This window comes from Acomys russatus, chromosome 4 (genome assembly GCF_903995435.1).
Source record: "Acomys russatus chromosome 4, mAcoRus1.1, whole genome shotgun sequence".
Classification (NCBI taxonomy): domain Eukaryota; kingdom Metazoa; phylum Chordata; class Mammalia; order Rodentia; family Muridae; genus Acomys; species Acomys russatus.
The window spans coordinates 62,426,659-62,454,281 of NC_067140.1; the positions used below are offsets into that span (position 1 = coordinate 62,426,659).

Genomic DNA, 27,623 nt, shown 5'->3' on the forward strand with positions numbered 1-27,623 from the left:
AGAAATGGTGTGTGAGAGAATCCTGTTGGAGGCAGCCAGGTCGGTGTCCAGCCTCCTCTGCCTGTAGGAAGCCTTCCTGCCCCTCACTCACAGCTGTAACTTACAGTAACAAAGACGAGCCCTTGGGGGAGCCACAGCTCTCCAGGCACAAAGAGGATGCCCTTTTGTGGACCACAGCAGGCTCGCTCACCAAGCCTTTCCACACTTCCCATGGTCGTACATTGTATGTCCTACTTTTGCATATACTTGAAATTTTCCACAATAGAAACAAAAAGCAATAACTGATGGATAAGTAGATGGTAAATAGTTAAGTAAGAGAAATCCGGCCACCTTTGGAGGAGAGGGAAGAGGAGGGAATGAGAGATACTACAAGTGTAAGCCTTAAGGGCTGCCTTTGGTCTTTTACTCTAGACTCTTTTGTGAAACATTTCTCTTTTTAACTGCATTGAAGTTTCATTTTAATGATTTTTTAAAAATTTGTTTCGAACCTCAAAGACACCATCATCAAGCCAGACCAGCTCAAACACTCATTATTTGTTAAAAGTTATATTTTATGGAGTTAGTTTTTAATAAGTAACCAAATATTAGGAAGCCATACTTTCCCTAAGTTAGGGTGGTCAACTTAACACAGCCTAGGCTCGTCTAAGTGGAAAGACTCAGCTGAGGAACTGCCTGAATCAAATTGGCCTTTGGATATGTCTATGAGAGGTTGTCTTAACTATTAACTGACACAGGAGGACCCTGCCCTCTGTGTGCAGAACCATCCCTAGGCACCTAGGGCTATGTAAGAAAAGTAGTGAGCATGAGCCTCTGAGTCAATGAGCCAGAGAGTGACCCAGCAAGTAGTGGTCCACCACAAGTTCTGGTTGAGGTTCTTGCCTTGAATTCCTGCCCTGTCATCTCCAGTGACTGACTATGACCCAGAAGTATAAGCCATATAAACCAGAACACTTGCTAACCTAACAACCTCATACGATACTTCCGGTACTTTATCCTTCTAACGGGATCAAGGGCTAGAAGATTGGCAGCTGTTATGTGTACCACACAGCCACATTAACTAGAAACACAAGTAGATTGTTGACGACCTCACATGTCACTTCTGCCCCCAGTGGTCATTTTATGAACCTCCAAACTTCAAGTCAAGCATTTCTGCTCCTTTGGGCCTTGCCAGTCATTAAATGCTCTCTCCATTGTTTTGATGTATGGTTCAGGTGGAGTTTTGTGATCGGGCATGTGCTAAATCATGATGCACTCAGACTGGTAAAAAGAAAAGGCAGCGCATGGTGCAAAGATGTCCCTTAGCCCATGAAGACCACAGGAAACATTAGTTGAATTCATCACCAGGCAGTTGGTGGTAGTTGGGACACTGAGTTCACATTGACAAGACCTATCTTCCAAGAACATCCCCGTACCCCCTTCTGATCTAAAAGCCTAGTTACTGCCTTAAACCCATCTCAATTCACACAGTCTTTGCCTTTGACTCACAGTCCCACTGGGCATTACCACTACCTACCTCCCTCCCTCCCTCCCTCCCTCCCTCCCTCCCTCCCTCCCGCCCTCTCTGTTCTGCACAACAGTGAATCAACTCCAAGAGAACACTAGAAATGGGGACAGATGACTTAAGTCATCTAGTTAGTCATGAAACACACAGTTAGCCCAAAATGGTCATTGGAGCATGGCTTTTTCCTAACATAAAACTATGCAAAATCAATCATTAAGTGTGAATTTAAAAGCCTAAAATGTGAAAGCCAGATGAATGTGACTGAAGGAGAGAACAGGTCTAATCGATCTGTCCTAAAATCAATTCTTCTCCCCTCCCCCCAAAAATGAAAAGACCAAAGTAAATTTTAATATAAAAGGAAAATATCTAGAGCCTCAGTGTTTGAGCAATGACAAAACTCATATAGTTATTACTCCAATATTGTTTTAATAAAAAAAACCTAAACGATCTTGTCAGTCTCTGGAAAAGATTAAGAAAAAAATCAAGAATGTTCTATTAAAAACAAAAAAAAAAACAGCTATGTTTGTAACAATTATTACTAAACCATCACTTTTAAACTTAAAGTCAGGCAGAGTATTTACATTTTATTTGTTTTTGGAGGACTCAAGGGGATGTTTTATAACAAAAACAACATCCAACAAAGGAACACGAATCTTCAATAATTTTAATGAAGGAATAAAAAATAGATAAAATGAAAATTTCAAACCATTTCCTGAAAAGTTCACAGGGGTCAACCAGAACCTCAACGAAATTATTAGCGCGACACTTGGATTCCAAGTGTAAAACTACAGTGTCCCTATTATCTCATAGCCCCTTACCCTTGAGAAGAGAGCAAAAGTACAAAGTTTACCTCAGTATCCTTCAAAAAGTTTCTGAAAAAAAAAATTAGACTAATGTTCGAATGTGTGGGTGGAGCACCCAGAACACATAGGGGACTCACAATTGGTAGCCCAAATGAAAGAAGCCTTGAAGGAGAAAGTTGGCTCCAAACACTATTTTTCCCTCCCCATCTAAATACAACCATAAAGAAGTGGCTCTGAAGGACCGTGAGCTCACCCCCACTGTGTGGCTGTCCCAGCTAACACCTTTCTGAGTGGTAGTGGTTCCCAGACACTCGTGGGCTGCCCTCTGTGAAATGGCTCTGCAGCTGATGTCTGTTTCGTAAGTCACCTTGTTTGCTGATATTTGTTAATAAGGCCTAACCGTCCGGGAATGGCAAAGGGGCTCCTGTGCTGAGCTCAACACGGGGCACTTACACTGAGATGGTCCGATGTCAATGACAGCAGGGCTTCATTGCAAGGATGGAGTTTCTCAAACAAAATGGTATCTGCTCCTTTGGAATAAAGTTTTATCACTCCTTCTGGGTTTCGAACTGAAAAGTAAGAGTTTGGAAAAAGCACATTACTTCACTGAAACCTGAGAAAACCGGACTCTTCTAGGACTGCAGCTAGCCCATCTGGAAATGGAGATAAAATCCCAGCCAGGAACAAAGCTGTTAGGGCCAGACAATCACGACCTAAGCTTTATTCTTGTCCAATTACTTCTACTGGAAGTTATTGATTTCCAAAACTCAGAAACAAGTATTTGTATTCTGATGCACATGAACTACCAAACTCCCCTAGTCTACCATTGCAAAATGGCTGAAAGATTTAAATTAAGCCACGAGTATTAAGGAGAATTAACAGCTTTATTAGCGAGGCTTGGTGTGTAATTCAAGACCATCTCCATATGGGATTCCAACTCAAGTTGTTACCATCTAGGGATCTTGAGAAAGTTTCATTTTCTCTGCCATTTGAAGAATTAAAAGGCAGCAAAAATCACAGACAGAGCAAACAGAATCAGTGAATAAAGACTTTTATTAGGAGCAATAACTCAGAGAGGGGAAGGAAGGAAGGGAGGAAAAAGGGAGGGAGGGAGGAAAAAGGGAGGGAGGGAGGGAGGGAGGTAAGTTTGATGATTTTGGGGGTGGAGAGGAAGGAGATGAGTCTCACTGTACAGCCCAGGCTGCCCTTAGACCTCCCATGTGTTAGAATTATGATAAGTGTCACACTTCACTACTAGACTCTTCTAGAAGTTTACAGTTGAGCATTCTTTATCTCACATCAGATTTTGAGAACTGCTCTAAGTTATTATTTAGTGGTCATCTGCCCCTGCCTCTATTCAATATGTTCTTGTTTGTTTGTTTGTTTGTATATGTACTAAATTACTGACCTTTATGTCCTGAATTAGTGCAATGGGTTCTTTCATAATGATATAATGAGATTCATATTTTTGCTCATCAGTAGGTTCTGTAACCTTTGACATACTACTATAAAAATCAACTTTAATTTAAACAGCACTGACCTAAATAGGAGCCCTTGTCCACAAATGAAATCTAAGCATGCTGATACTGAAACTATACGTTAATAAGTTGATGAATGGCAGACCCCAAATTAAATAAACAATAAAGTAGAAGATGAAGAAAGAAGAAGAGGAATGAAGGGAAGAAAAGGCCACCAGAGACTGGGGAAGATAGCACCAGCAGTGTCAGAGCCCTCACGTGGGTATTGTCCCCATGGAAGAAGCCATGTGGCGATCAGGAGACTAGGATTGCTTCCTGCCTAGAAACAAACAGGCCTTCCTGTCCTAGCAGAGTCTATCTTGAATTCCCCCCCCCCATTAAAAGTGTTGATAAAAGTTTGATGATGTCTTGGGGGTGGGATTGAAAACCAAGCAGCCAAAATAAAGCCTGTCAGCCCCACTCTGTGCTAAGCATTGCCTTCCTCATATGGGATCCATTAAGGCAGGCATCTGATGTCTGTGGTTAAGCTGAGCATTCCTTGCCGCCTGTAATGGTGACCGATGCAGAGCAAAGGCCAAACTTCTCCCCATAGAACAATCCTAGGTTCTTGTCAACACCCTCAGAGCAAGATGAAATCCACTCTGGGCCAAATGAGGACCATTCACACCTCCCCCAGGGTTGTAAAGAGAGGACAGCTCCTGCTGATGCAACAGTGAGCCAACACCTAGAGCAGCCTGTGTGCTTCTTAGCTGGTGGAAGCTGCCTGTGGCCTGTTATCATAAAAAAAATAAAATAAAATGAACAGCCTGAGAACAACCCCTCATACCACATTCCAGTAAAGACCTCAAACCCTACCATCATGGATATATACATTTTCCATAATAATGCAATGACCAGATGTTGTTGTTTATAAGTTATAAAGTATTAGATAAATTTCTTTCTTTCTTTCTTTCTTTCTTTCTTTCTTTCTTTTTGGAGGCGGGGGGGGGGGGGTCGAGACAGGGTTTCTGTGTAGCCTTGGCTGTCCTAGACTTACTTCGTAGACCAGGTTGGCCTCGAACTCACAGTAATCTGCCTGCTTCTGCCCCCAGAGTGCTGGGATTAAAGGCATGCGCCACCAGAATTTCAATACATATTAATAGAGATATTGTGCCTGCCTGGTGGTTGGCCCTGGGAAATATAAAGATAAGGCTACCTGGCCTCAAATAGCACCTGGACTATAAGCTGTGATAACCATGAGTCCCAGAAGATGGGATCCCACTGCTGTAGTGAATGCTGGGAAATACCAGAAGATATAGTTACTTGGAAAATAAGAAAAACACATGACATGTAAATTAGACATTATCAGATGAGAAGGCATTTTCAGAAAAAAAGAATTAGGGGAAATCTCAGTACACATTTAAGAACAACAACACACAAACAGGTGTAAAAGTACGTAATGCATCCTAGGAATAGCGAGGTGTGACAATGCTTGAGCACAAAGCTCAGAAAGTAGAGAAAAGTAGACTGCTGTAATTTTGCATGTGACCCTTCGAGTCACACTTAGGAGCATTGCCCTGTGAATTCTGGGAAGCCAACATTAAGTGATGACATGATCAGTCTGTGGTTTAGGAAGAGTAGCATATTGCCAGCATAGAGTATTATTTTAAAGGGGACAATTTTGAAGGCACTGCAATAATTCAAGTAAGCAGTGACAAGACCCCTCAGTGAGGCAATGATATTGCTAACCATAAGGAAAGAACAATAGAGTTGTAGAGGGGGAAATGTAGTTCAGCAGACACTAGGCTTGCAAATAATTCTAGGAAGCATCTGGAAGGCAAAGACTTAGCAGTATAATGACGGGAATCTAGAGACGACTGAGTTTGGAGAGGGACAAAGAATGATGCAGGGTTGAGAAACATCTCAACTATGCCCAGAAAAACAGCTAACAGTGAGGAAATGCTAGTCTAGAGCAGGGTTTCTCCATCTGTGGTCCCCTGTGGTGTACCATCGGCATCACTAGAATTGCTCAGAAATGCAAACCTGGGGACTCTGCCTCCAACGAACTAAGTCACAAACCAGTGGCCACGCCAAGTGATGTGCGTTTTAGTAGTTTTCCAGCTTATTTCAACGGAAGCTAAAAGCTGGGAACTAAAAGCTGGGAACCTTTATCCTAGTACATAAGATACGAAGTGTCAAAAGCAAGTGAACTACCAAGATGTTAAGAGGCCAGTTTTATTTGAGGAGGAGCCTTTTTATTTTTCAGTGCTGGGGGGGGGGGGGTGAGCCCAGAGCCTGTGCATCCTAGAAAAAGATTTTACCGCTGACCTATGTTTAAGTCCATGGCCAGACTTTAGAGAAGACGACCCCAGCTTTTCTTTGCATCTGCCTCGCTGTGCAAAAAGCTGTGTGCCATGTTATACTCTCAGACAAATGACTTTAGTTTCTTGTGTCCTAAGTGAGAGTACTATATTATTTTAACAGCCCTCACCAAATATGTTTCTATTGTCAACAAATGCTGATTAGCAGCCCCGAAGCTCAGGGGTCACTATGGAAGAGGCAGCAGAAAGAGTATAAGAGCCAAAGACAGTGGATGGCTACAAGGGACCAGTGTCTTCTGAAAACGCAGGCCAGCTAAATGGATGAATTCATGGTGGTTGTGACAGCTATAGATGATGTGCACGTTCAAGGTAGAGCAAACCCAGCATGGAGAGGCAAGTCGGTGGACAGTAAGTGCCCCAAGCCAAGGAACTATTTGGAACTGAGAGCTTCTGGGAGAGGAAGAGATAGCTTTCTTTAAGTAACCTCTGGAAAGTTGACCACACTCCAGTGGAAGGCCACACATCCATGAATATATGATCAGTACAAATTGGACTTGATAGGTTAGAGGGAAAAAAAAAGGACACAGAGTTAGGTGGGTGAGGGAAGGAGGAGGTTGATCTGGGAGCAGATGTGGGAGGGAGTAAATATGATCAAAATGCATTATATAAAATTCTCAAAGAACTAAGAAAAAAGATACATTTTGAAGATTAAAAAGAAAAACACCTGTTTAAAGATATAAGGGGATTGGGAAAGGGGCATGTAAGGAGTCTGAGGACACTGAAACAGTACTAAGTGTAGGCTCAATTTTCTTAGCAAATATATTTTATTACGAACTTATTAACCGAGAGTACCTCACTTATAAGCCAACTAATTTAAACAATAGGAAACAAAGATTAAAGAACACAATAATGAAACCGTAAGTATATCAGTTCCGAGGAACGATTCTCCTGGCATAATCAGCAGGATTTCTTCTGCTGGAACCTGGAGAAACCAGAAGCCGGAACCTCAGCCGGAGCCTGGAGCCTTGAAGCCTTCCCTTGAGCAGTTCTCTCTAGGAGCGTCTCAAAGCAGAGCGATGAACAGCCAAAACTATCCCAAGTCTCCAAAGGCCTCGCCTTTTGTTTTTGGCTCATATTTATACCTCCTCTCAGAATTTGTTCAAGGATGTTTTTCATCTGGTTAACAACCAATCTCTCCCACATGGTGGTTCGACTTCTAAGGGGATAAACATCACCTGCTCTCTTACAAGTCTTTTTCTCATCCCCCACTTGTGATCCAAACAGAAAATATGTTTATCTCTCCTTCAACTAAGGGTTAACACTGAGTTGTAAAAGCATGGACGGGATGTGATACTAAATAAGCCATCATCTCCAGCAATTGGGATAAACAGAAATAATGAATGGGGTGAGAGTGGCCAATGATGCCCACAGCAGCCAGCACAAGCTAGACAATTCAGAATCCAGCAGCTCTCCAATCAGACTTCTTGGTCTGACTCTCCACTATGTTTCCAGCACTGGGACTCAAGCAAGTCACTCCACTTTTCTCTATCTCATTTTGATTATCTATAAAATGGGTATTAAAAATAATAACATTACTGCAGTTACTTCAGATAGGGGATTCAGAATAATTCTGGGTATGGAATAAACTCTTGTTGAATTTTATTCATATATTATTATGCTTTTGAGGCAAAGTTGAGAATCACAAGAGTTTATAAAGTTACAAAAATGTAGATATAGCCAAGAGTCAAATTATCCTTGAAAATCACCAACATTACCCATAACCACAGAAACATCAAAACATCAAGCATCAATAATAGTCTCAGCTAACAAACGTACCTATGACAGACATCCTTTTCCTGATGTTGTTGAAATCCAAAAAGGCAAGTAACTGATAAGTAACAGATGTTCCCAATTCTTCTATTGTTATTGTCTCTGGGGTCCGAGACTTAAAAATGAACCCAAAGTTTCTAGCAGCGGTAACCAGAGCTCCTTCATCGGGTGATTGAACTTGGTAAACCAGTTGCCCTGAAAGGGAAAGAGAAAATATATGCAGTGCTGAGGGTGACAACTCACGTTCATGATTCCAATACTAATCTGAATGTAGTCTTTAATAGCCAACTCCAGCATCACTCTGAGTACTTCTCTATCCACCCACCCACCACCTGGAGCTCTGGGGTACCCCAAGGCCCCATCACCACCATGCAGCCCTTGCCCTCCTGTAGCCAAGTGTCCAGCTGTGAGTCTGTTTCTCCACTGTGATAAACGTTTCTTGGGTCCTAGGTGATAGGTCTTCACTTTTGGTGAGTAGAGGTTCTAACCCTCATTTGAGTGCCATAGGACACAACAAGGTGAGCTTTTAGAAGTAATGACTATTTAAATTATTTTATGTTATATTGTTGGGACCTACAGCTGAAAGAGGTGATAGGATCATTAGAAAGATCAAACAACAAAAAAGTGAGGAAGCAGATACTCTGACCCTTTCCTCTGCTAAGTCATTAATGACCATTTTATGAGAATGATTGTGTAAAAATCCACCAAAATGTAAAGGATCAAATCAAGACTTGTTGTTGTTAAAGACTTGTTGCTCAACAGTGTGTGTGTTTGAGTGGTGCTAAGAAGGGAGAGAATGGATGAAACCTGCAGAAAGACAAAAAACAACTTAAAAATAAAAGTAATCCATTTACATTAAACTATATCATGTTTGAAAAGGTAAATTGGAAAATGTTGGCATGGATAGATTCCTTTTACTATTTATAGTGTTCAAGATAAATTGTCATGTAATGGGTTTTTCTATTAGTGGAAATACTGTGGATTCCCTGTGAAAAATAAAACCTTACATCTCTGCATCTATTCTTGGATATACATTTACAAACAAGTGGAAGAGTGAATCATTTAAGAAGCAAAACCAAGAAGAGTTCCATGAGTTTGAGGTCAGCCTAAGCTACATAGTGAATACCAACCTCCTCAGGGATATATAGCCAGACTCTGTCTCAAAAAGTGAAAAGAGAAAAAGGAGTAATGATAAAATAGTTACCTCAAAATCTCTCATAGTTAACAGCAATAGGTAAGCCATGAATTTGCCACTAGTAGGTAGAAATTTATAAAAATAAATAAATAAACATCATCCACAGATAAAAGAAGTAAAAAGTTACTTAATATAAAATAGATGAATGAATCATACAAACATTGACTCTAGCCATAAAAAATAGCACTTATGAGTTTTTTAAAAAGTTAAAACTATGGTGAGAATATTACATATGCCAGGACAATGTTGATAACTATTAAAGGGTCTTTGTTTTACTCAAAAGAAGCCTTAGGCTTCCATGAGTTTATTATGCTAAAATCCTGATGTTGACCTCTAAAATAATAAAGGTCCATTATTTTCAAAGTAGCAGGATTCAAACGGACTAAATATATGAAAAGACAAAAAAAAAAAAAAAAAAAAAAAAAGAGGAGTCTAAGAAAAGAAAAGTAGGAAAAAGAGACAAAATAAGGTGGTTGAAAAGAATTCCAAATATCAACAACTAAGGTCTAAGTATTTAAAATGTAAGTGTAGTGACAACAAAGGCAAATGGACTGAATGTTCTCTTTAGCATTAGCATTAGCCACGCCTCGTTATTAAATGTTAACATATATCACTTACGAAAGCTGTGTCCTAAATGTAAGCAAAGAGATAAACGAAAACTAACAGAAGCTAAATGCACAGACACCGAGGAAGGAGGAATACACAATCATAGTAAACAACTCTAGGCTAGAGATGATGACTGGAGGTAAATGGAGTCAGGATATCCTGTTACAGGCTGTGGTTTGATGAAGGCAGAAATCCAACCTATTTTCTAACAGAACCTTCTGAAGCAAGCTTTGGCAGAACTACAAATATCAACATATAAGTGTGCTGTTCTATTGAGAGCTCTTGGCATATTTTGATTAGTTAAGAAATCAAGTTGTCAAAATAATCCATTAAAAAAAAAACAGATTTCTCATACCTTAAATTTTAGCACTTAGAAGGCTGAAGTCAAAGGATTGCCATGAGTTTGAGGGCAGCCTGGACCACAGAATAGCACTGTGTCATTAGATAGATGCATAGATAGACAGATAGACAGATAGACAGATAGATAGATAGATAGATAGACAGACAGATAGAAAGATGCTGGATAGATAGATAACAGATGGATAGATAGTTGAATGAGAAATTTGATTAATAAGATTAATCTATTGGTCAATGTATGTGTTTGGAACATAGTAATCCAAATTATGAAATATACATTCATTTTAAGTATTTACTACATGTTTATGGAAATCAATCATATACCAGGCCATTATCACGCTTCCTTCAACAAATTTTAATTTTGGCATAATAAGGTAATTTTTAAAAGTTTTACATTTGTAAAACGTATTGCCATTTACTAAAAAAGAAAAGAAAAATCTCCCTAAGTCCTTGGATTTCCCACTGTCTCGTTCTGAGGCGTCACTCTGGCACAGACTAAAAAGTACAGCATCCTCAAATAACTTCCCCACAGGTCAAAAGCCACACACTTGCAGCCATGTCCTCGACCACGAGCTGAACTTTAAGTATTAAAACTTTCAAAGTGTTGGATTTGAACTGTCATCCTCTCTCTCAGTGACACTGATACAGAAGAGCTTAGCTTTGGATGTTCTTTAACATGAATGGATTTGCTTGAGCGACATATCCCACAATGAAATCTTTGAAATGAATGCAAGTTCACATTTCCTCAAGATACAACCTGGTCTGTTGAATTTAGTGTCTTGAGACAAGAGTTAGAAACCATCGAAGTCATGCAAATATCTAACTCCTCTGTCTCATCAGAATTATTTTAAGTGACAAAAGGCATCAGCCAGCCATCAGAAGGGCTAAAATGCAAGAGCAGTCACAGGAATTTTGGGTGGAGAGTGTAGGTAGCTGGAACTCTCACTCATACGCAGCAGGGACATAAAATGATACATTAATGTTTTTGAAAGCAGTTTAAAAGTTTCTGAGAAGTTTAAGCATATCCTCATATGATGAGAGGGCAATTTCCATTTCTAAGTATCTAGCCATCCTCCTCCCAATGTTTTTAGCAAATAATTTTTAAAAGACAGACAAAGTGTTTGTGACAACTTTGCTCACAAAAGCTAGAACAACCTAACTTTATTAACAGAGAACTGGAAGAGGTTGTGGTGTTTCCACACAGAGGGATTGCTGCTTAATTAACAAAAAAGAGAGAGAGAGAGAGAGAGAGAGAGAGAAAGAAACTAGTAACTGGGATAACTGCCCTGATGACAGACCACGGCACACAGAGGGCTTCCTGTACAATTCTGCTTATATGGAAGACAGGAAGACAAACTCCTCTTCAATGACAGAAGCCTCAGCAGAAGTTGGGTGGGCTAGGGTTCATAGAAACCGAATGGAAGGGGCACAAGTAACCTCTCTGCTCTGATGGAAGAGATTTATGTCTTGATCCAAGCAGCGTTTCTAAGGATGTTTGTAACCATCAAGTCTCATCAAGCTACAGTGCATATATGTGTGCATGCAATGTGCATACATGTACTCTGAAGATCTGGGCACCTCAATGCATTGAGTTGTAGCACAATCTAAATTCTTAATAATGCTGGAATTGAAGAATGAATCTACAAATCTGAGAACTATTTAAAAGACAAAGTGCCAGTTTGATCAATAAAGAAACAAAGATAGAGGGGAAAAAACATAGTCCAAAACATTTGCAGAAGAAAATGAAGGCAGAGGTAAGGACAGTCTCCAAACTCAGTCAGCAAATGAAACCAGAACCTTGAAGGCCTCATTAGTAAAGCTAGTTGAAAAATTCCATTCGGAGCTACTGGACCACTGTGCTCCTTGTCCAGTCACACAAAGAGGAACAGACAAGCATAAATCACCAAGCACTTTAGAATAACATCAAAGTTAGATGCAGAAGAAGGAGGAGGGGGAAGGAGGGAGAGGGAGGGAGGCCTGGAGGGAGGGAAAGAGACACAGAGAGAGAGGTGGAGAGGAGGAGAGAAAGGGAAAGAGAGAGGAAGGGAGGGAGAGAGAGGGAGAGAGAGAGAGAGAGAGAGAGAGAGAGAGAGAGAGAGAGAGGGAACACTCAATAAAATACAGAATACTGGATGAAACAAAAGCAAATTCAAATTAAGTATAATTAATATCTTCAAAGAGATCTAAAGAATATCCTAGCATTAATGGCAAACAGACTGCTATTAAAATGAAATAGGGTTTGGGGAATGAAATAAACTCTAAAGGCAGAAATAAAAGAAACTTCCTCAAGGCAATTCCCAGAAGGGAACATAATAAATCCTTGTGGTGTTAATATTATAAAGATCAATTAAAGCCATAAATATAATTATGCAAATCTTCAAAGCAATTAAAATCTAAAGAATGCATTAATTCAGCACTTACTGCTTCCCTGGGTAGTAATTTTAACTTAATACTTTGTAGCAAAAGGAAACAAAATTTACAGGTGAAACTGTGAGACTTTGAAGAAAGAAGTTGGTTCTCTGGCATCCCTTGCCTTCATCACCAAATGTGAGGCAGCTGCTTTTGTTGTATTTTGTAAACCCTGAGCTCCAAATACCCATGTAGTATGTAAAAGGCCTTGATCGGCATGATGGTCACAGTGTTTTGATGTAGATTTCTCCCCTTTCTATGGTCACCTTCATCCATTACACACGTGCTATGTGACTCAGCTATCTCTCCCTATTTGTTCTGGTAGTAGACGTTCTACAGCCAAATGTGGTACTCAATAACAACAAGCATTTAATCCCAGTTGGAAAACGTATTTATTTCCAAGAACATATTTAGCTTTCCGTTGATACTGTATCTTTTTCTTTACTGTGTTTGTGGGGGATTGGAATGGTGGTTCAGCAGTTAAGAACACGGTCTGCTCTTTCAGAGGATCCAGGTTCAATTCCCAGCACCCAAATAGCAGCTCACAACAGTACAGATGATCAGACGCCCTCTTCTGACTGCCATGGGTACTGTACAGAAGTGGCATGCAAACATACATGCAGGTAATATATTCATACACATAAATAAAATGGATAAAAAATAAAAGTATATCCTTGTTTAAAAGAAGCATTCACAATACAAACAAATAAAAAGCTGGCAGCAAGAAAACCTTGTTTGGAATAGTCTACCTTTAGTTCAGAAATCCTTCTATTTTAAAACCTTATCTTTGTTGTATTTTTTTAAAGGGCTCACTACTGAAACACATTTCACTTACCTGTGCTATTCTCCTCCGACATTACAGTATGGCAGAGAGCGAGTACGCGAAGGAATTCATGCACTTTGGGGTCCCCCAGCTCAATGGATTCCATCAGACTGTGGTCAGAGAAATGGAGTGTTCTTTCTGACTGAGATTTGCTTGAGAAGTCCACCATTTCCTTTTTCTGCAAGAGAACACCACACAGAGCCAAACTTTTCCCAACAATACTCCATTGTCTTTTCATTTTTTTTCCCCCTTTGCACACTGAACTTTTCATGGGGTTGCAGTTACCTGTCTTAATTTTTAAAAATCTGCAACAACTAATTCATTCTGGATTGTTTTAAAAACTGAGAAGACTCTGGCATGCATTCACATTAAGGCACAGGGTGTTAAAGGCGGGCTGAAACGCTTTATCCTGGAGGGAAGATCCTTAACCTCAATGAGCAAACAACTTGGAATACCTTCAGAAAGTTCCTGAAGCCAACTAGACCCACAAGTATATAAGCAGTAAGGACATTAATAAGCCCTGAGGGACACTCTTAAACCAGGAACACTGCCTGGAAGAGGCAGCAGCCAGCCAGGCTGCCTGGAGAAGCTCAGACCAACTGAGCTACCTAGAAAGGAGGACACTCTCCAACCTGCTGCACTGCCTGCCTAAAGATTGAGCAGATTTCCTCCAGCTTTTGTGGGTTGTCACCACACTAAGGTGGATTCTGGTGATGCAGCCATCTGAGCTATTCTGCTCCTGTAAATAACCCTTCACTCATTTCCTCTAAGGAACCCCAGTAAAACTCACTGGCTCACCACGATGGACTTTGGCAGCATGGTTACTTTGGTCTGTCATCAGTTCCATATCTGCAGTAAGTAGGCGTATATCCTTAGAAATATATGTGTCACACAACACATCTGCCCTGTGCCTTTTCTTTTCTTTTTGAGAACTCTAACCTGGCCTCCATCTTTTGGCCTTTTGTTGACTTCATGTGACCGCGCCTTATCTTTAGGACACTTATATCTCAATTTTAGAAACTTCGTGACAGTCTTATAAGTAATAAAGTTTCCCTTTATTTCCCTTTTCCCTTCACAACAGAGTGTATCCCTCAACTTCACAGTTTATAAGGACACTACAACCACTAAAGTGCTTTGGCCCTCTACTTTTCCATTGTACTCCCATATCCAGGCTGATAGTGTATGCCTTCCACTTTGTAACCAAGATTAAGTATCCCCTCCACAGATGAAGCCTTTCGAGCATTAGTTACTGTTACCCCGTTAACAGACTAGCTTCACACTGTGGCTGGACTTTCTTTTCTTCGGCTCTAAGGTCTGCATCCATGTGCATCTCACAGGGCCACTGAGGTACCACACGGTCCCTCTGCCTTTCATCCTTAGTTTTTGAGGGGATGTCGATTTTCATGTACTCTTGATTTGACCAAAGCTTTCAATGTGTCCTTCCGTGGGGGTGAAGAAATCATGCTTCTGGCAGCATGCTCTTTTCTCTCTTAACATGGTTTTACTCCTTCACTGATCCAGTATTCACATGCGCTACCAGGCTCAAGCTACGGCTCTGCCTAGAGGCAGCTGACACACCTTCATCCTCCATCACTATATATCTTGGAACACCCATGAAGCCATCTAGCAGATGACCAAAAAGAAAAAAAAAAAATGATGTTTGGGCCTAAAGTCGGGAGCAGTGTTGAGCTCGCTCGCTACCACTTGGCGTCAGGGACTATGGGAATACAGGAGCCCTAACGAGTTGTCTTGAACCAACACTGCCGGCAAAGCGCCCCAGAGCCTGTAGCAGCAGCCTTCATTAAGCCTCGGTGGACTAGGACAGTCTGCATGCCAGGGGGGACAGGTGAAACATTTCTCTCCGCGGTGTCTGAGGGATCCTGGTAACCTGCCATCCTACTCTCACTGAGACACCTGTTCCCATTCCAGCATAGCAGCCAGGTCCCTGAGTTTAGCACGACGCCAAGAGGAGTGAAGAGTGGGCAGGGCTTCTTCGCAACATGGGCAGGCAGGCTGGTGACTGTGGCTACAGCACCCGAGGCCAGCGCCTTCTGAATGGCCCCGCTGGGACCCTGGTATGATGCAGAGACCTAGCCTCACCAGGGTGACAGCTCCTAGGAGAGACAGCAGAGTCAGGAAGCTGTTTGTGTTAGCACAACCCGTGGCAAGATGGGTTGGTGTCCCCCGAATAGGACATCTCTAATAGGTAAAATCCTGCTGCCCAGACAGCAAGGCCATACCCTACAACATGGGGCTGACTAGCCCCTGCCGGGCCCCAGAACGTAATGCAGGGCATGTAGTTCATTCCCACTCCCAGAGCCTGGGATCTGGCAGAACTCTTTAGTAAAATGGAAAAACAGAAGTGGGACAGTGAGGGACCCTGGGGAGGGACTTGCAATAAGAGCAGGCTGCAGAGTCAGGACCAACTGCCCTCACTGGGTTTTTGGCTTTGTAGGGCGGAGAGTGTTTCTGTCAGTCAGGCTTTCTGCTGCTTGTGAAGTCAACCAATATTGACCCCTTGGCACCATATCTAGATATGTGTCCCACCAGGCTGGAGAGCATGCCTTCCTGAGCCAACATGGGGATGATGGTGCAGATGAACTGCTGGTTATGGGTCCTCTTCTCCTCATCCATTTGAACGTTCCTTTTCTCCCTGTTCTCCCTGAGACAAACCTTATAGCTTACAGTCTTGGCTTCCATACACTTCAGCGGGGCTACCTAGTACTTCCCTCTACTCATAGGCTCACCAGGCCTTCTCAGCCCTGTCTCCTCTCTGCTGTCTGGCTTCTACCACCTCCTTCTCTGGGATTCTGGACCCTGGTTGCCTTGGCTTGTGTCTGATGGAAAATGAGGAGCCCTTCCCACCATCTGTAAGTGTCATGGAACTCAGTTCACCATCCTCAGCAAGGTGCAGCAGGCCTAGGCTGATGACAGGACCCAAGTCACTGTCAGCATGGTGAGGTCAGCACCTAGTTAGATGTGATCCTCTCCAAACAGCACCTTGGAGGTGTGGGAGGTGACAGGGCTGGACCGAGAGGATAGGTGACCACAGGAGTGAGCCAACGGTACTGCGAATCTCAGAAACTATGTCTGTGCTCTCATTGGTAGGAGTCATGGAGGGCTGTGGGTGTATGGAAATGGCCGCACCTGGACTCCCACCCTGCAGCCAGCCCTGATTAAACAGAAATTGATAGCTCTTTCTGAAGTTCTAGAAGGTTCTCAGCCAAGACACTGATGGTGTTGGACTACATCACCGATGGCCGCCTGTCAGAAGAACTGAGGGATGGCCTTGGTGACTCCATCCTCTCTCCTCATACCTGATGGTAGAACTGAGTTCTGTGTGCCATCCCCATTGTTCTCTTCATTATCGTTGTCACCGGAGTGCTGCTGAGTGAGGACGCTGGAGCTCGGCTGCAGCCCTCGCCTGCTGCCAGCTCTACCCTGCTTCATAGGGCCTTTGACACAGCTGTGACCGTCTAGAAAAGATGGCGGCCGCTGGACAGTGTGGATCCAAGTTGGGGGAACCCACTGAGGCTACTTTCCAGAGGGCTTCACCAACAGATTGAACTAGGGGTTTGAGCCTGTGGCATGGACCAGCCACCTCCTGTGTCCCACCTGTGTGAGTGCCCTGCCTGCCTTCAGTACGCGGGGTCTGTGTCCCCCTGAATCAGCTCTGGCTATGTTGCTGTAATCAGCTGGGGGCCTCCCCGCTTATTTGTCAGTTCACTTTCAGTACATAGAGCCTAGCATCATACTTGGTCCTGCGGCCGGGCACCGCTTGCAGTAGCAAGGGCCATGTTCTTCATGATGACCGTTCAGGCTTTATCTATCTGCTCCCTGTCCTTCCCCTAACCCAGGCCTCATGACCAGTAGAGTAGCCTTTCAACACAACCAGCTCAAAGAGCCAGCCTGGGATAGGTCACAGATGACAATGTGGCCTGCACTGCTTCTGGCGTGACATGGCGAGTATGTGTCTCGGCTTGCTTGGGGTGGTGGGTACTGCCAATTACATAGTCTTGGCTCTCAGGGACAAAGCCTTTAGTGACATCTTTCCTGTGACTCGGGGTGGCCAACTGGCGGCCAAGATTATAGCCTTCACAATGTCATCTGCAATCTTATTTTCCACCAGTATAGAGACCTCGCGTTGACCTGAGGCCTATATTCTTCCATCTATTTGAGCAGGAAGATGAATCCATGCACAGCTCCTGGCATTTGCTCTCAGGGTCACAGAACTCCATTTGTATCTTTTGACACCAAACGTTTGGCAAAACTTGACCTGACTAAATTCATTTTGACAGCAATATTTGATCTGAAATATGTGTCTTGTTATAGCCCTTTTTGAATTACTAATGTGAATTAACATTTGCAACTGCAAATATAGTAATATATTCATTACTACTTCTTACTAAACATATTACAAAAGAAGTGGTAGATAAAATATATTGTTTTTCTACCATCCGAAACTTGTGAATTTCTAATCATTCTGCCATTTATATTATAGTTTGGCATTTGATTTTGAAAATAAAAGAATAGTGTGATTTAGCTACTTTTGAAAAGAAAAAAAATATGTTGAGAGAAATTATCCCTTCCAAGACACAGTTTGTCAACACCCGAGGTAAAATTAGAGCCAGATATGTGTTCTTGGCTTCTCAAACCAGCTATACTCTAAAATGAATGACACTGAATAAAAATAAACATTACTGATAGTGGAGCAGGCAACAGGCTAATATCTTCATTAATTATGGCACATACAGAGTCTAAGAAGCATCTAGAATAAACACAATTTTCCCTGTTTTACCAATGGGAATCTGAACTGCCAAGGCCAGCTACATAGGAAGTGGCAAAGTCAGGACTAAGCAAAAGTCGCTGCTTTAAATGTTTTTCCATTACAGCTCCCTAATCTAGCTCTTGACTATTTCCCCCACCCAAACACAGTTTCATAATCACTGCATGTATCACATGTTTGCATTGTACTTGCTTCTTTTTTCATGTAAGCACTTGTTACATGACCTTGAAAAGTAGAAGTATGAAAGTTTGGTGTCCAGAGGGATGACATTATGTAATGCTTTAAGAGTGGGTAATCCTCAGTAGTCCTGATAGGAATGACTTTGATCACTGACAGTATGTCTTTAAAGAGGATTGGAGCTCTCTCTCTCTCTCTCTCTCTCTCTCTCTCTCTGTCTCTCTCTCTCTCTCTGTCTCTCTCTGTCTCTTTCTCTCTCTCTCTGTCTGTCTGTCTCTGTCTCTCTCTCTGTCTCTCTCTCCCTCTCTCTCTGTCTTTCTGTCTCTGTCTCTATCTCTCTCTCTATCTCTCTCTCTCTCTCTCTCTCTCTCTCTCTCTCTCTCTCTCTCTCTCTCTCTCTCTCTCTCTCTCTCTCTCTGTCTCTCTCTTTCCTCTCCTACCATGATGTCCCATTCACTATCCATCACCCTCACCAGAGGCCAAGCAATGGGGCCACCCCATCTTGGACTTTATGCCCCAAAACCTTTTCTCTTTAGCTACCTCAGGCATTTCATTTAGCAATATGAAGTTTTAAAAAGTGCTGTTAGTGTTTTTCACTGAAGCAGCACATGCTGATGTCTGTGAATTCCAATTGTTCAAGTGCTGTGGTTTAAACACCCCTCTGAAACTCATGGTAGAAGCTAACTTCCTTCATAATTATATTAAAAGGGAGGTCCTTTGAGAGATGATTAGATAATGTCACACACATACACACACCCGTAAGGACCTTAGTAGCTACTATGAATAAGTATATCTGCAAAACACTATCAGCTGTAGGCAATGGGCACATTTCCAGAACCATGGCCACCAGACACAAGTTGTGAGGAAACAGAAAACCCAATCAGACCATAGCTAGTGTGGAGATTGAAACAAGAATCTAGAACTTCCCAGACAAGCTGGGTATGGTGTTGCCTGGCTACAGTCCCAACCTTCTGGGGCCCAGTAGTTTCAGACAAGCTGAGACAATCATGAAAGTCTGTCCATTTTATATTCCAACATAGAAGTGCCAAAGCTTTGCTTTGTTTATAGAATGACTTTGCTTATACAAAATATATCAAACATTTGAAGTGGAATGAATGCCAACTGCATTCAAACTCTTCCAAATATTAAAAGGGGGCCTTCCCAAGCTCACTTGATGAGGCAGTAGTACCCTAACACCAACACCAAAACCATTACAAGAAGAGAGCATCGCTAATGAACACAGATGCAAAACCCCTCAAGAGCATGCTAGCAAATGGATGCCAATGTCACATTCAAAGGATCATATACAATAACTAGATGGATTTTATCCCTGCAATGCAATATGAGAATGAAGCAGTGTGAAATGTCACATAAACAGAATGAAGACTAAAAACTGCATGATTGTCCCAAGTGATTGAGAGAAGATTGAGAGAGAAAATGTGGTCGCCTTCTATACCAAAGACTTTCAGTGAAAGAGGGATTGAAGAAAAATATCTCAATATAATAAAAGCTGTGCAGGAAAAGCCTATGGTTAACACCACATTTTTAAAATGTAAGATTGTGTTTCCTCTAAAACTAAGAGCAAAGCAAAGATGCCTATTGTAAACACTTCAACTTAGCATAATCCTAGAAGTCCTGTCCAGAGCTTAAATAAGAAAAAAAGTATGTAAAGATTATGCAAATTTAAAATAAAGAAGAAGCAAATTTTTTAATCTAAAGATGTGGCAGAGTAAACTGTCATGTTGGAGGACAATTTGCAATATTAACCAACCTACTGGTGCCCATACATTTTTATGAAGTAATTGTATTTCTTGAAATGCATTCCATAAGGCACCCCAAAATTTTGAAATAATACTTACCCAGTTTTCCTCTGATTTTTCTTTACTGTCAAACTATTAGAGACACTTTAAATTCTCATCAGTATTTCATTACATAGACTGTAGAACATAAATATAGTGGAATATCATTCAACAATTAAAAACAATAAACACTTAAAATTGATCTAGAAAGGTTTCTGAGGCTGAGAAGGATAAAGCAGTGTCTGTAATCTACCACCATGTGTTTTTGAACAGAGAGGTATATTTTCTTGCCTGTGCAGAAATGGATCAAAGATTTGGAAACTGTGGCCAAGGGGCCTTGATTAGAAGAAATGTTGGACCATGGCAATCTATTCCTCATTTCATTTTACATGTTGCATGGTTTGATAGCATAAATCGGGCCTTGAGAACTGTGTCATGCAGATACAGTTTAAAATTGAAGCAAAAAAGGAAATGCATCTCTTCAGTACCTTAGTTAAATCTTTCTTCTGGCCCAGGTCATCTAGTGCTTCACCTGCTAAAACAAACATTGAAAACAACTGGTAAGTAAAACTGAACCTAGTTTCCGATATTTAATTTAGAGAATAAACTTAGTGTTCTGTTTTGCTTGGGATTGGGGAAGTTGGAGGTTTTTTTTATACTATGGAGATATTATAATTACATCATTTACTCCTTGCCTTTCCTCCCTCCAAGTCCTCTCACATACCCCTTCTTTCTCTATTTCAAACTAATGGCCTCTTCTTTCATTAATTGCTACTGTATGCATATATGTATGTGAATATGCATATATATTTCTAAATACAACCTACTCAGTCAGTATAATGTTACTTGTATATATTTTTTCAGTGCCAATTGTTATGCTCTTTCCTGAAGCACTATTACTACATAGAAAATAAATTCAAATATTGATACAATATGTATAGCCCTATACATGGTAATTAATGTACAGGGATGTTTATGCATAAGATAAAGCTAAAATAAGTAGACATTAAAAATAAAATGGTGAGACATGTGACCCCAGCTTAGTGTGTCAGTCAATGCAAATCAGAGCAGCTTTGTTTTGCAGTAGATAATTACTAACACAGACCCACAAAGTGACTAAGGAACAGAGAATAAGAGAGTATAGAATGCTTAGCCCTAAACAGATCATCCATATCACACCCTACCCCTCCAAGGCTCAAGGATCATGTCATAAGAGGAGACAAAAAAACTGTACGAGTCATAAGAAATGGATGACTACAAGGAAACAGTTCTCTGGACACATGAACTCACAGCAATTGAGACACCATGTACAAGGCCTGCACAGTCTCAGGCCATACAAAATGCCAGTGTGCAGGGGGGATGCAGGCACAAAATCACACTCCCAGCTATGGGCAGTCGATAGCTATTAGGAGAGGGAGAGTCAGTTTCTTTCTGAATGCAGCCTGTAGGGGGTAGACTATCTTTCAGTAAAAGCCACACATCCAAAAGAACATCAGCTACACTAGATAAGGAGAGAGAGACAGAGAGAGAGAGAGAGAGAGAGAGAGAGAGAGAGAGAGAGAGAGACAGAGAGACAGAGAGAGACAGAGAGAGACAGAGAGAGAACACCAAGCTGAGTGAGTAGGGAATACAGCAAGAATGTGGGAGGAGGAGCCAGGGGAGAGGGTGAATGTGATCAAAATTCACTGCACAAAATTCTCAAAGAATAATAGAGCAAACAAAAGTAAGATGGGAACACTGGATGATAGTGCTCTCCTTAAGAGCCACAGATGAACAAAAACCCTGGTGCCTGCCATGGGAAGTCTCTCTCTGATCTAGTGGTCAGGGTGAGTCCAAGAGACATGTGAAACAATAGATTGTCCTTGGTTACCTCCCAGAACTTGAAAGCAAAGTCCCATTGCTGAAGGCATTTCAGATATGGGACCTGGAGGAATCAAGCTGGAACTGACCTTGGCGCCTCCTCCCTGAGAACCAGCTTTAATAGTCTATGAAGATACTACGTGAGCTACCAAAGGGAGAGAAGAACGTTTATTCCTCGCTATTGCAGGTTAGATGTCTACAATCATTTTTATTTTGCAGGGGTCACAGTTAAGAGATTACCTAGAGTTTTAGAAGAGACTTTGGACTTTTGAGGTGCACCAGGAGCGTTGAAGACTCTACGGACTTTTCAAGTTGGATGAAATACGTTGTGTGTCGTGAGATGACCATGACCATGAGCTTAAGGGAGCAAGGGTGAGTGTCATGGCTTAAAGTATAGCGTGTCACTCATACGCTCACATGTTTGAGCACCTGGTTCCCAGATGGTGGCATCATTTAGGAAGGTTTTGGAGCTTTGGGGGACTTTTCTAAACTCTCCTTGGTATTTGAAACGTTGATACTATAGACTAGTTTCCTTTTACCAGTAGTGAGGTATTTGCATCCACTTGTACCAGACACTTACATCACCATGATTTCTTACAACAAGCTTGCACCAGGATGACTTTAACTCAAGTTTTATGGATAAGAAAACTGAAGAAAAAAAAGAAAGAAAGAAAAAAGAAAAAAGAAAGAAAGCTGAAGAACCAGAGTCAAAAGTGGAATGACTGTGTTATAAGAAGTCAGCATGATAGGAATTTATAACCATGTCTTTTCCTTCTCATGTAACTCTGTGACAACAATACTTGATGTTTCTTTGTTGTCTTCCTGGAGTATAGGTCTAAGTTATGAAGGCTTTTCATCTGCTGTGCGGGAGAAATCTTTGAGCTACTGATGAACCTAGCCAACCTCCTGAAATACAAATCTCAGGCTCATATGACCATGGTCCTCTCGTGACCACATATGTGTTCATTCTAATGAAATGATGAAAAGAAGAGAATAGACAGCCTAGTTCAGGATTAGAGATAAAACAGAAAAAAATTAAGTCTAAGAAGGCAATAATTCTGAGTACAAGAAAAAGACGTAGATACATGTGCTGGCTAGTTTTTAAGTCAACTTGACACACGCTACAGTCGTCTGAGAGGAGGGAGCCTCAACTGAGCCTCAGTGATTGATGGGGAGGGCCCAGCCCCCATTGTGGGCGGTGCCATGCCTGGGCTGCTGGTCCTGGGTTCTATAAGAGAACAGGCTGAACAAGCCATGAGGAGCAAACCAGTAAGCAGCACCCCTCCGTGGCCTTTGCGTCTACCTCTACCACCGGGTTCCTGCTCTGTTTAGGTTTCTGACTCCCTTCAATGGTGAACAATGATCTTGAAATGTAAGTTGGTTTGGTCATGGTATTTCAAGATAGTAATAGTAAACTAAGACAACAGGTCAGAGTGAAATTTTTAAATTTTCCAAAGTTCAAATCTATGATTCAAAACAAGAATAGCTATACCAAAAAAAAAAGCACTTCTGAGCAGCCTGGGTGTGTGGAAAAAAGAATGTGTTCTTTGGCCATGTATACACTATTAATCATAATGCATACACATTGAGACAAAAAGCGATATACTTAGCCCTTTCTGTTCCTTTCCTGTTATCTATGAGGGAAATCACAAGCCTTAGTGAGACTTTTAAAATATGGAAATTTACAAATATCTTGAGATCTCTACATAAAAATGTCAAGAAGTTGACCCTAAAAGTAGCCCCAAATAAGCATTTCAACAAATAGTTACTGGTCCACATGCCTAATAATTTCATACTGCGTCTCACAAATGGTATTGATGGGTTAATATGAAGCAAAAGGATCCAAAGTTTAAAATATCCCCTAATATTCTAAAATATTCTTACTTATACCACTATTTAGATCGAGGAAGTATTTTCAGAATGCCTCTGAAAATAATGTCCATAAATTTTAACTCTATGCTAGTTACCAGGCATGGTGCGCATATAAGGACATGCAAGAAAGCTCAGGCGGAAGTCATCGTGTCCACTACCAAAGAAGGCAGGACAAGGAACAAGAGGTACAGGGGAGCTAAGGAAACCATTCCTTCTTGGGTGATGGCAATGGAGTTCAAAGGCAGCGGGGTCAAAAGGCATGACAGCATAGCATATAAACTTTTTCAATCTTTGTTTTCCCTCTAAATCAAATCATGCTTTAAATTATTTGACAAGGTATGAAATTTCCTTCTCATTAGTAGACAAGGAAAATTTACTTTCTCCTGGAACTCCTTGACATCCCAAAATGTCTGACCTCCATGAATTAAGGTAAGAGATCCAGAATAACACTGTGAAGGTGCCTCTGGGCCTCCATGTTCTCCATAGAAGGAACTGTCTGCTAACTAGCAGACAACTGTGCTGAGAAGGGCCACAAACAAACAAAAACAAAAACAAAAAACCAGATACTTGAAAACCCAAAGATAGATTATTCATCCATACAGAAAAATGCAAAGGGGAACTTGGCAGTGAAGGTGCCCAAGAAAGCATTTCAGGAAGTAAGTACTAAACCCTAACAAACACAAGAATTGGCATTGGTCGCACAGAGAACAAGGCAGAAAGCATAAGATATTGGCCTAACAAGATAAATCATGAGTCCTGACTCACAAACAAACAAACAAACAAGATAAGCCACGCTACCTAGAGCTCATCCTTTCAGGGGATTTGGTCTCTGGAACACTCACTAGAGAACAAAACTGCACAACAGTCTCTACCTACAAATGGTACCAGGTCCTAATTTTCATCAAATTGTCCCAAATATGTGAAATAACTAGATTACTGGTGTTCATTACCTGTCAAGTATCATAGCAATGCTTAATAAGGAAACCATAATGTTTGGGGTAAGGGAATATTATTTTTTAATGATATTGCTTATTTATTTATTCAGTGTCATTAAGAGAAAGAAACTATGCGCTTACCATAGACTCTCCCATTAATGGAACACTTTTTAAAAGTCATAATGTTTTGAGTGAGAGTTCCTGTTTTGTCAGAGAAAATATATTCAATCTGGCCCAATTCTTCATTGAGTGTGGTCGTCCGGGCTTCAGCGGGCATTGCTTTCACAGCATAATACATCTTCCGGTCCCAGTTTATAAAATAACTATGTCCCAGACGGATCACTTCCACACTGCGGTCCATTAATATGAGAAAGGAAAGGAAATGAGAGAGAGAGAGAGAGAGAGAGAGAGAGAGAGAGAGAGAGAGAGAGAGAGAATCTATCAATATGTAAACACACAAAGCTTTGCCAAATTTTTCAGGAGTTTCACTAAATAAATAAAAGTCCTCTGTCCTTTGGTCCTAGTGATCTTCAGAGATGCCTCAGTTGAGAATCTGCTCATAAACCTTAGTGCCCAAGTTATTTCCTTTACAGCATCATAAAATGATACAGCTGGCTAGTCAGGAAGCCTCAGACAATGGCCTGTTGGAAGAAATACACCCTAAAACACGGATGTGGTTTTACTTTGCAGAAGAAGTCGGCAATAAGTCTCTACTAAGCAGTAAGCAAACTGTGATCAATCTTGGCATAAAGCAGGGCTTCCCGCTGTCCGTCCATTAGGAGAAGAGTGCAGCCTTGTGTCTCGGTAATGACTTACGTATTCAAACTCCAGAAAGGGAAAGTTTGATTGTCTGTCATCTGTCATGCCCAGTGGGCTGCCCCAAAGATTATAACAATGTGTGGGATCCATTTTCATAGGAATTTTATTGAGGGTTTTTCTTAGGTTTGTATTATATTGTTAATTGCTTGCACAGAACTATATTTCACAAAACTAAGTGCAGCTTCAATGATAAGAACACAATTTTCCGGGAATCACGTTTTTTAAAGTATTTCTAGCGGTAACATATCTTGGTTTAATTCAGCTTTGCTTTGTTTTTGTATAGTTCCACACCACACTCCGACAGATTTGATCCTGGACATTATGTATTTTTTATTGATAGGATAAAATTTTAAATTATTGCTGACCTAAAGAAAAGCTTGAGGGCTGGAGAGATAGCTCAGAGGTTAAGAGCACTGTCTGCTCTTCCACAGGTCCCAAGTTCAATTCCCAGCAACCACATGGTGGCTCACAACCATCTATACTGGGATCTGATGCCCTCTTCTGGCAGGCCGGTGCACATGCAGATAGAGCACTTGTATACATAATAATAAATTAATTAATCTTTTAAAAAAAGAGAAAAGCTTGAAAGTCATATATGTATTTAGCTGAATTCTACCTGTTGTCTGGTTTATTTTGGATGTCCATGTTTATAACCACTTGTATGCATTATTTGTTTTCTGGATTGGTTTGCTTTAGTCTGAGCTTCCTGTCTTTGCTCACTGAAATGCTATCATGTCTTTGTATATTAACAAGAACATTCAGCAATCTATAGTTTATTTCCGATCCGAGCGGGTTTTCTCATCTTTACATAAGAAGCCTAGATGATGCGCACGTCTTCCTTGGGTGCTGAGTGTTATGCATCTGGTTCTGAAAGCACACCGGGCACATCCACATTTCACTCTCAGAGCCATGAGTCAAGGTAGGCTCTGAGTTTCCCCTAAACTAAAATCACACAGCGACCACATAAAATCGCATGACAGAAAGATAAGCATATCTTAATTCTGCATGTATTTGTATATTTTCTGTGCACTTTACTTTTCTGCCCCTCCCCCTAACTAGTTGCTCTTACTCAGACTTTTGCAGGGTGGCTCACCATTTCCTTATTCCCTATTTAACTAGAGCAGTGTTAGGACTCATAGCAGAACAGACCCATCATCTTCCCTGTCAGAAGCAGGCAAATGGTGTCAAATGAGTAAGTCCTGGCCCTCTAGCCTCTAACTTCACCAGTCAGGGCACTGTGGCTTGAGAGATTAAGCAGCCAACCCAAGTCATACATACAAATACGTCAGTGCCGAGTCTTGACCCGAATTCCAGCGTCTGGTACAGTCAGTGCAGACCTGGCCTTCACAATGATACCGTGCAGTAATTGCCCCCTTCGTGGAGTTTCACTTCCCATAGTTTCTGTCATCCACAACTAACAGTACCCAAAACTGTTATATGGAAATTCCAAAAGATAAACAATGTTTGCTTTAAGTTGTGCGCTGCTCAGAGCAGACCAAACGGCCCACCACCCTGCTCTGTCTGGATCCACCACTCCTGAGATGTGATGGACCCTTGGCCAATACATCCATCCAGCATTTACTGGCCACTCAGCACACAGCAGCCATCTAACCTACCACATCTACTAGTATGGCATTGCAGTGTCTGTGTCCAAGTGATACTATCACCATGTCTAAGTCATTCAACACACTTTACCCTGACCTTTAGACATTATATCATCATATGTCAAGAGAGGCATATATATAGAACAATGTAATACTTTGAAACAGGAAAAAGCGTGAATATAAATTTATGATACTATGAAACTAACTTTTATATGTGTTCACTATTACTGTTAGTCGCTTACTGTGCCTGACTTGTAAACTAAACTTTATTATGAATATATATGCATAAAATAGGAGGAAATGTGCGTGTATGGTTCAGTAGGACCAGAAGCCCTGAACATCCCCAGAGGGTTCTGGAAGATATATTGCCCATGAAAGAAGGGCCACTCTGCAAAAATCACTCAACGCTTTCAAATGTCTGCAAATCTGGTAGCTCCCTCCAAACTCAAAGCAAAATGAATGGAGCAGC

General features: G+C 41.3%; 1 protein-coding gene across 1 annotated transcript in view; it reads right to left on the minus strand.

Annotated features, from left to right (window-relative positions):
* Window positions 1-27,623, minus strand: part of Atp8b4 (ATPase phospholipid transporting 8B4 (putative)) — a 175,878-nt gene that overhangs the window by 42,755 nt on the left and 105,500 nt on the right. Inside the window, exons 13-17 of the mRNA XM_051144911.1 lie at window positions 24,873-25,081; window positions 20,553-20,599; window positions 13,315-13,480; window positions 7,919-8,107; window positions 2,758-2,873 (exon numbers count right to left, since the gene is read on the minus strand). Of these exons, the coding sequence (XP_051000868.1) occupies window positions 2,758-2,873; window positions 7,919-8,107; window positions 13,315-13,480; window positions 20,553-20,599; window positions 24,873-25,081 (727 nt within the window). The remainder of the gene's footprint in view (window positions 1-2,757; window positions 2,874-7,918; window positions 8,108-13,314; window positions 13,481-20,552; window positions 20,600-24,872; window positions 25,082-27,623) is intronic.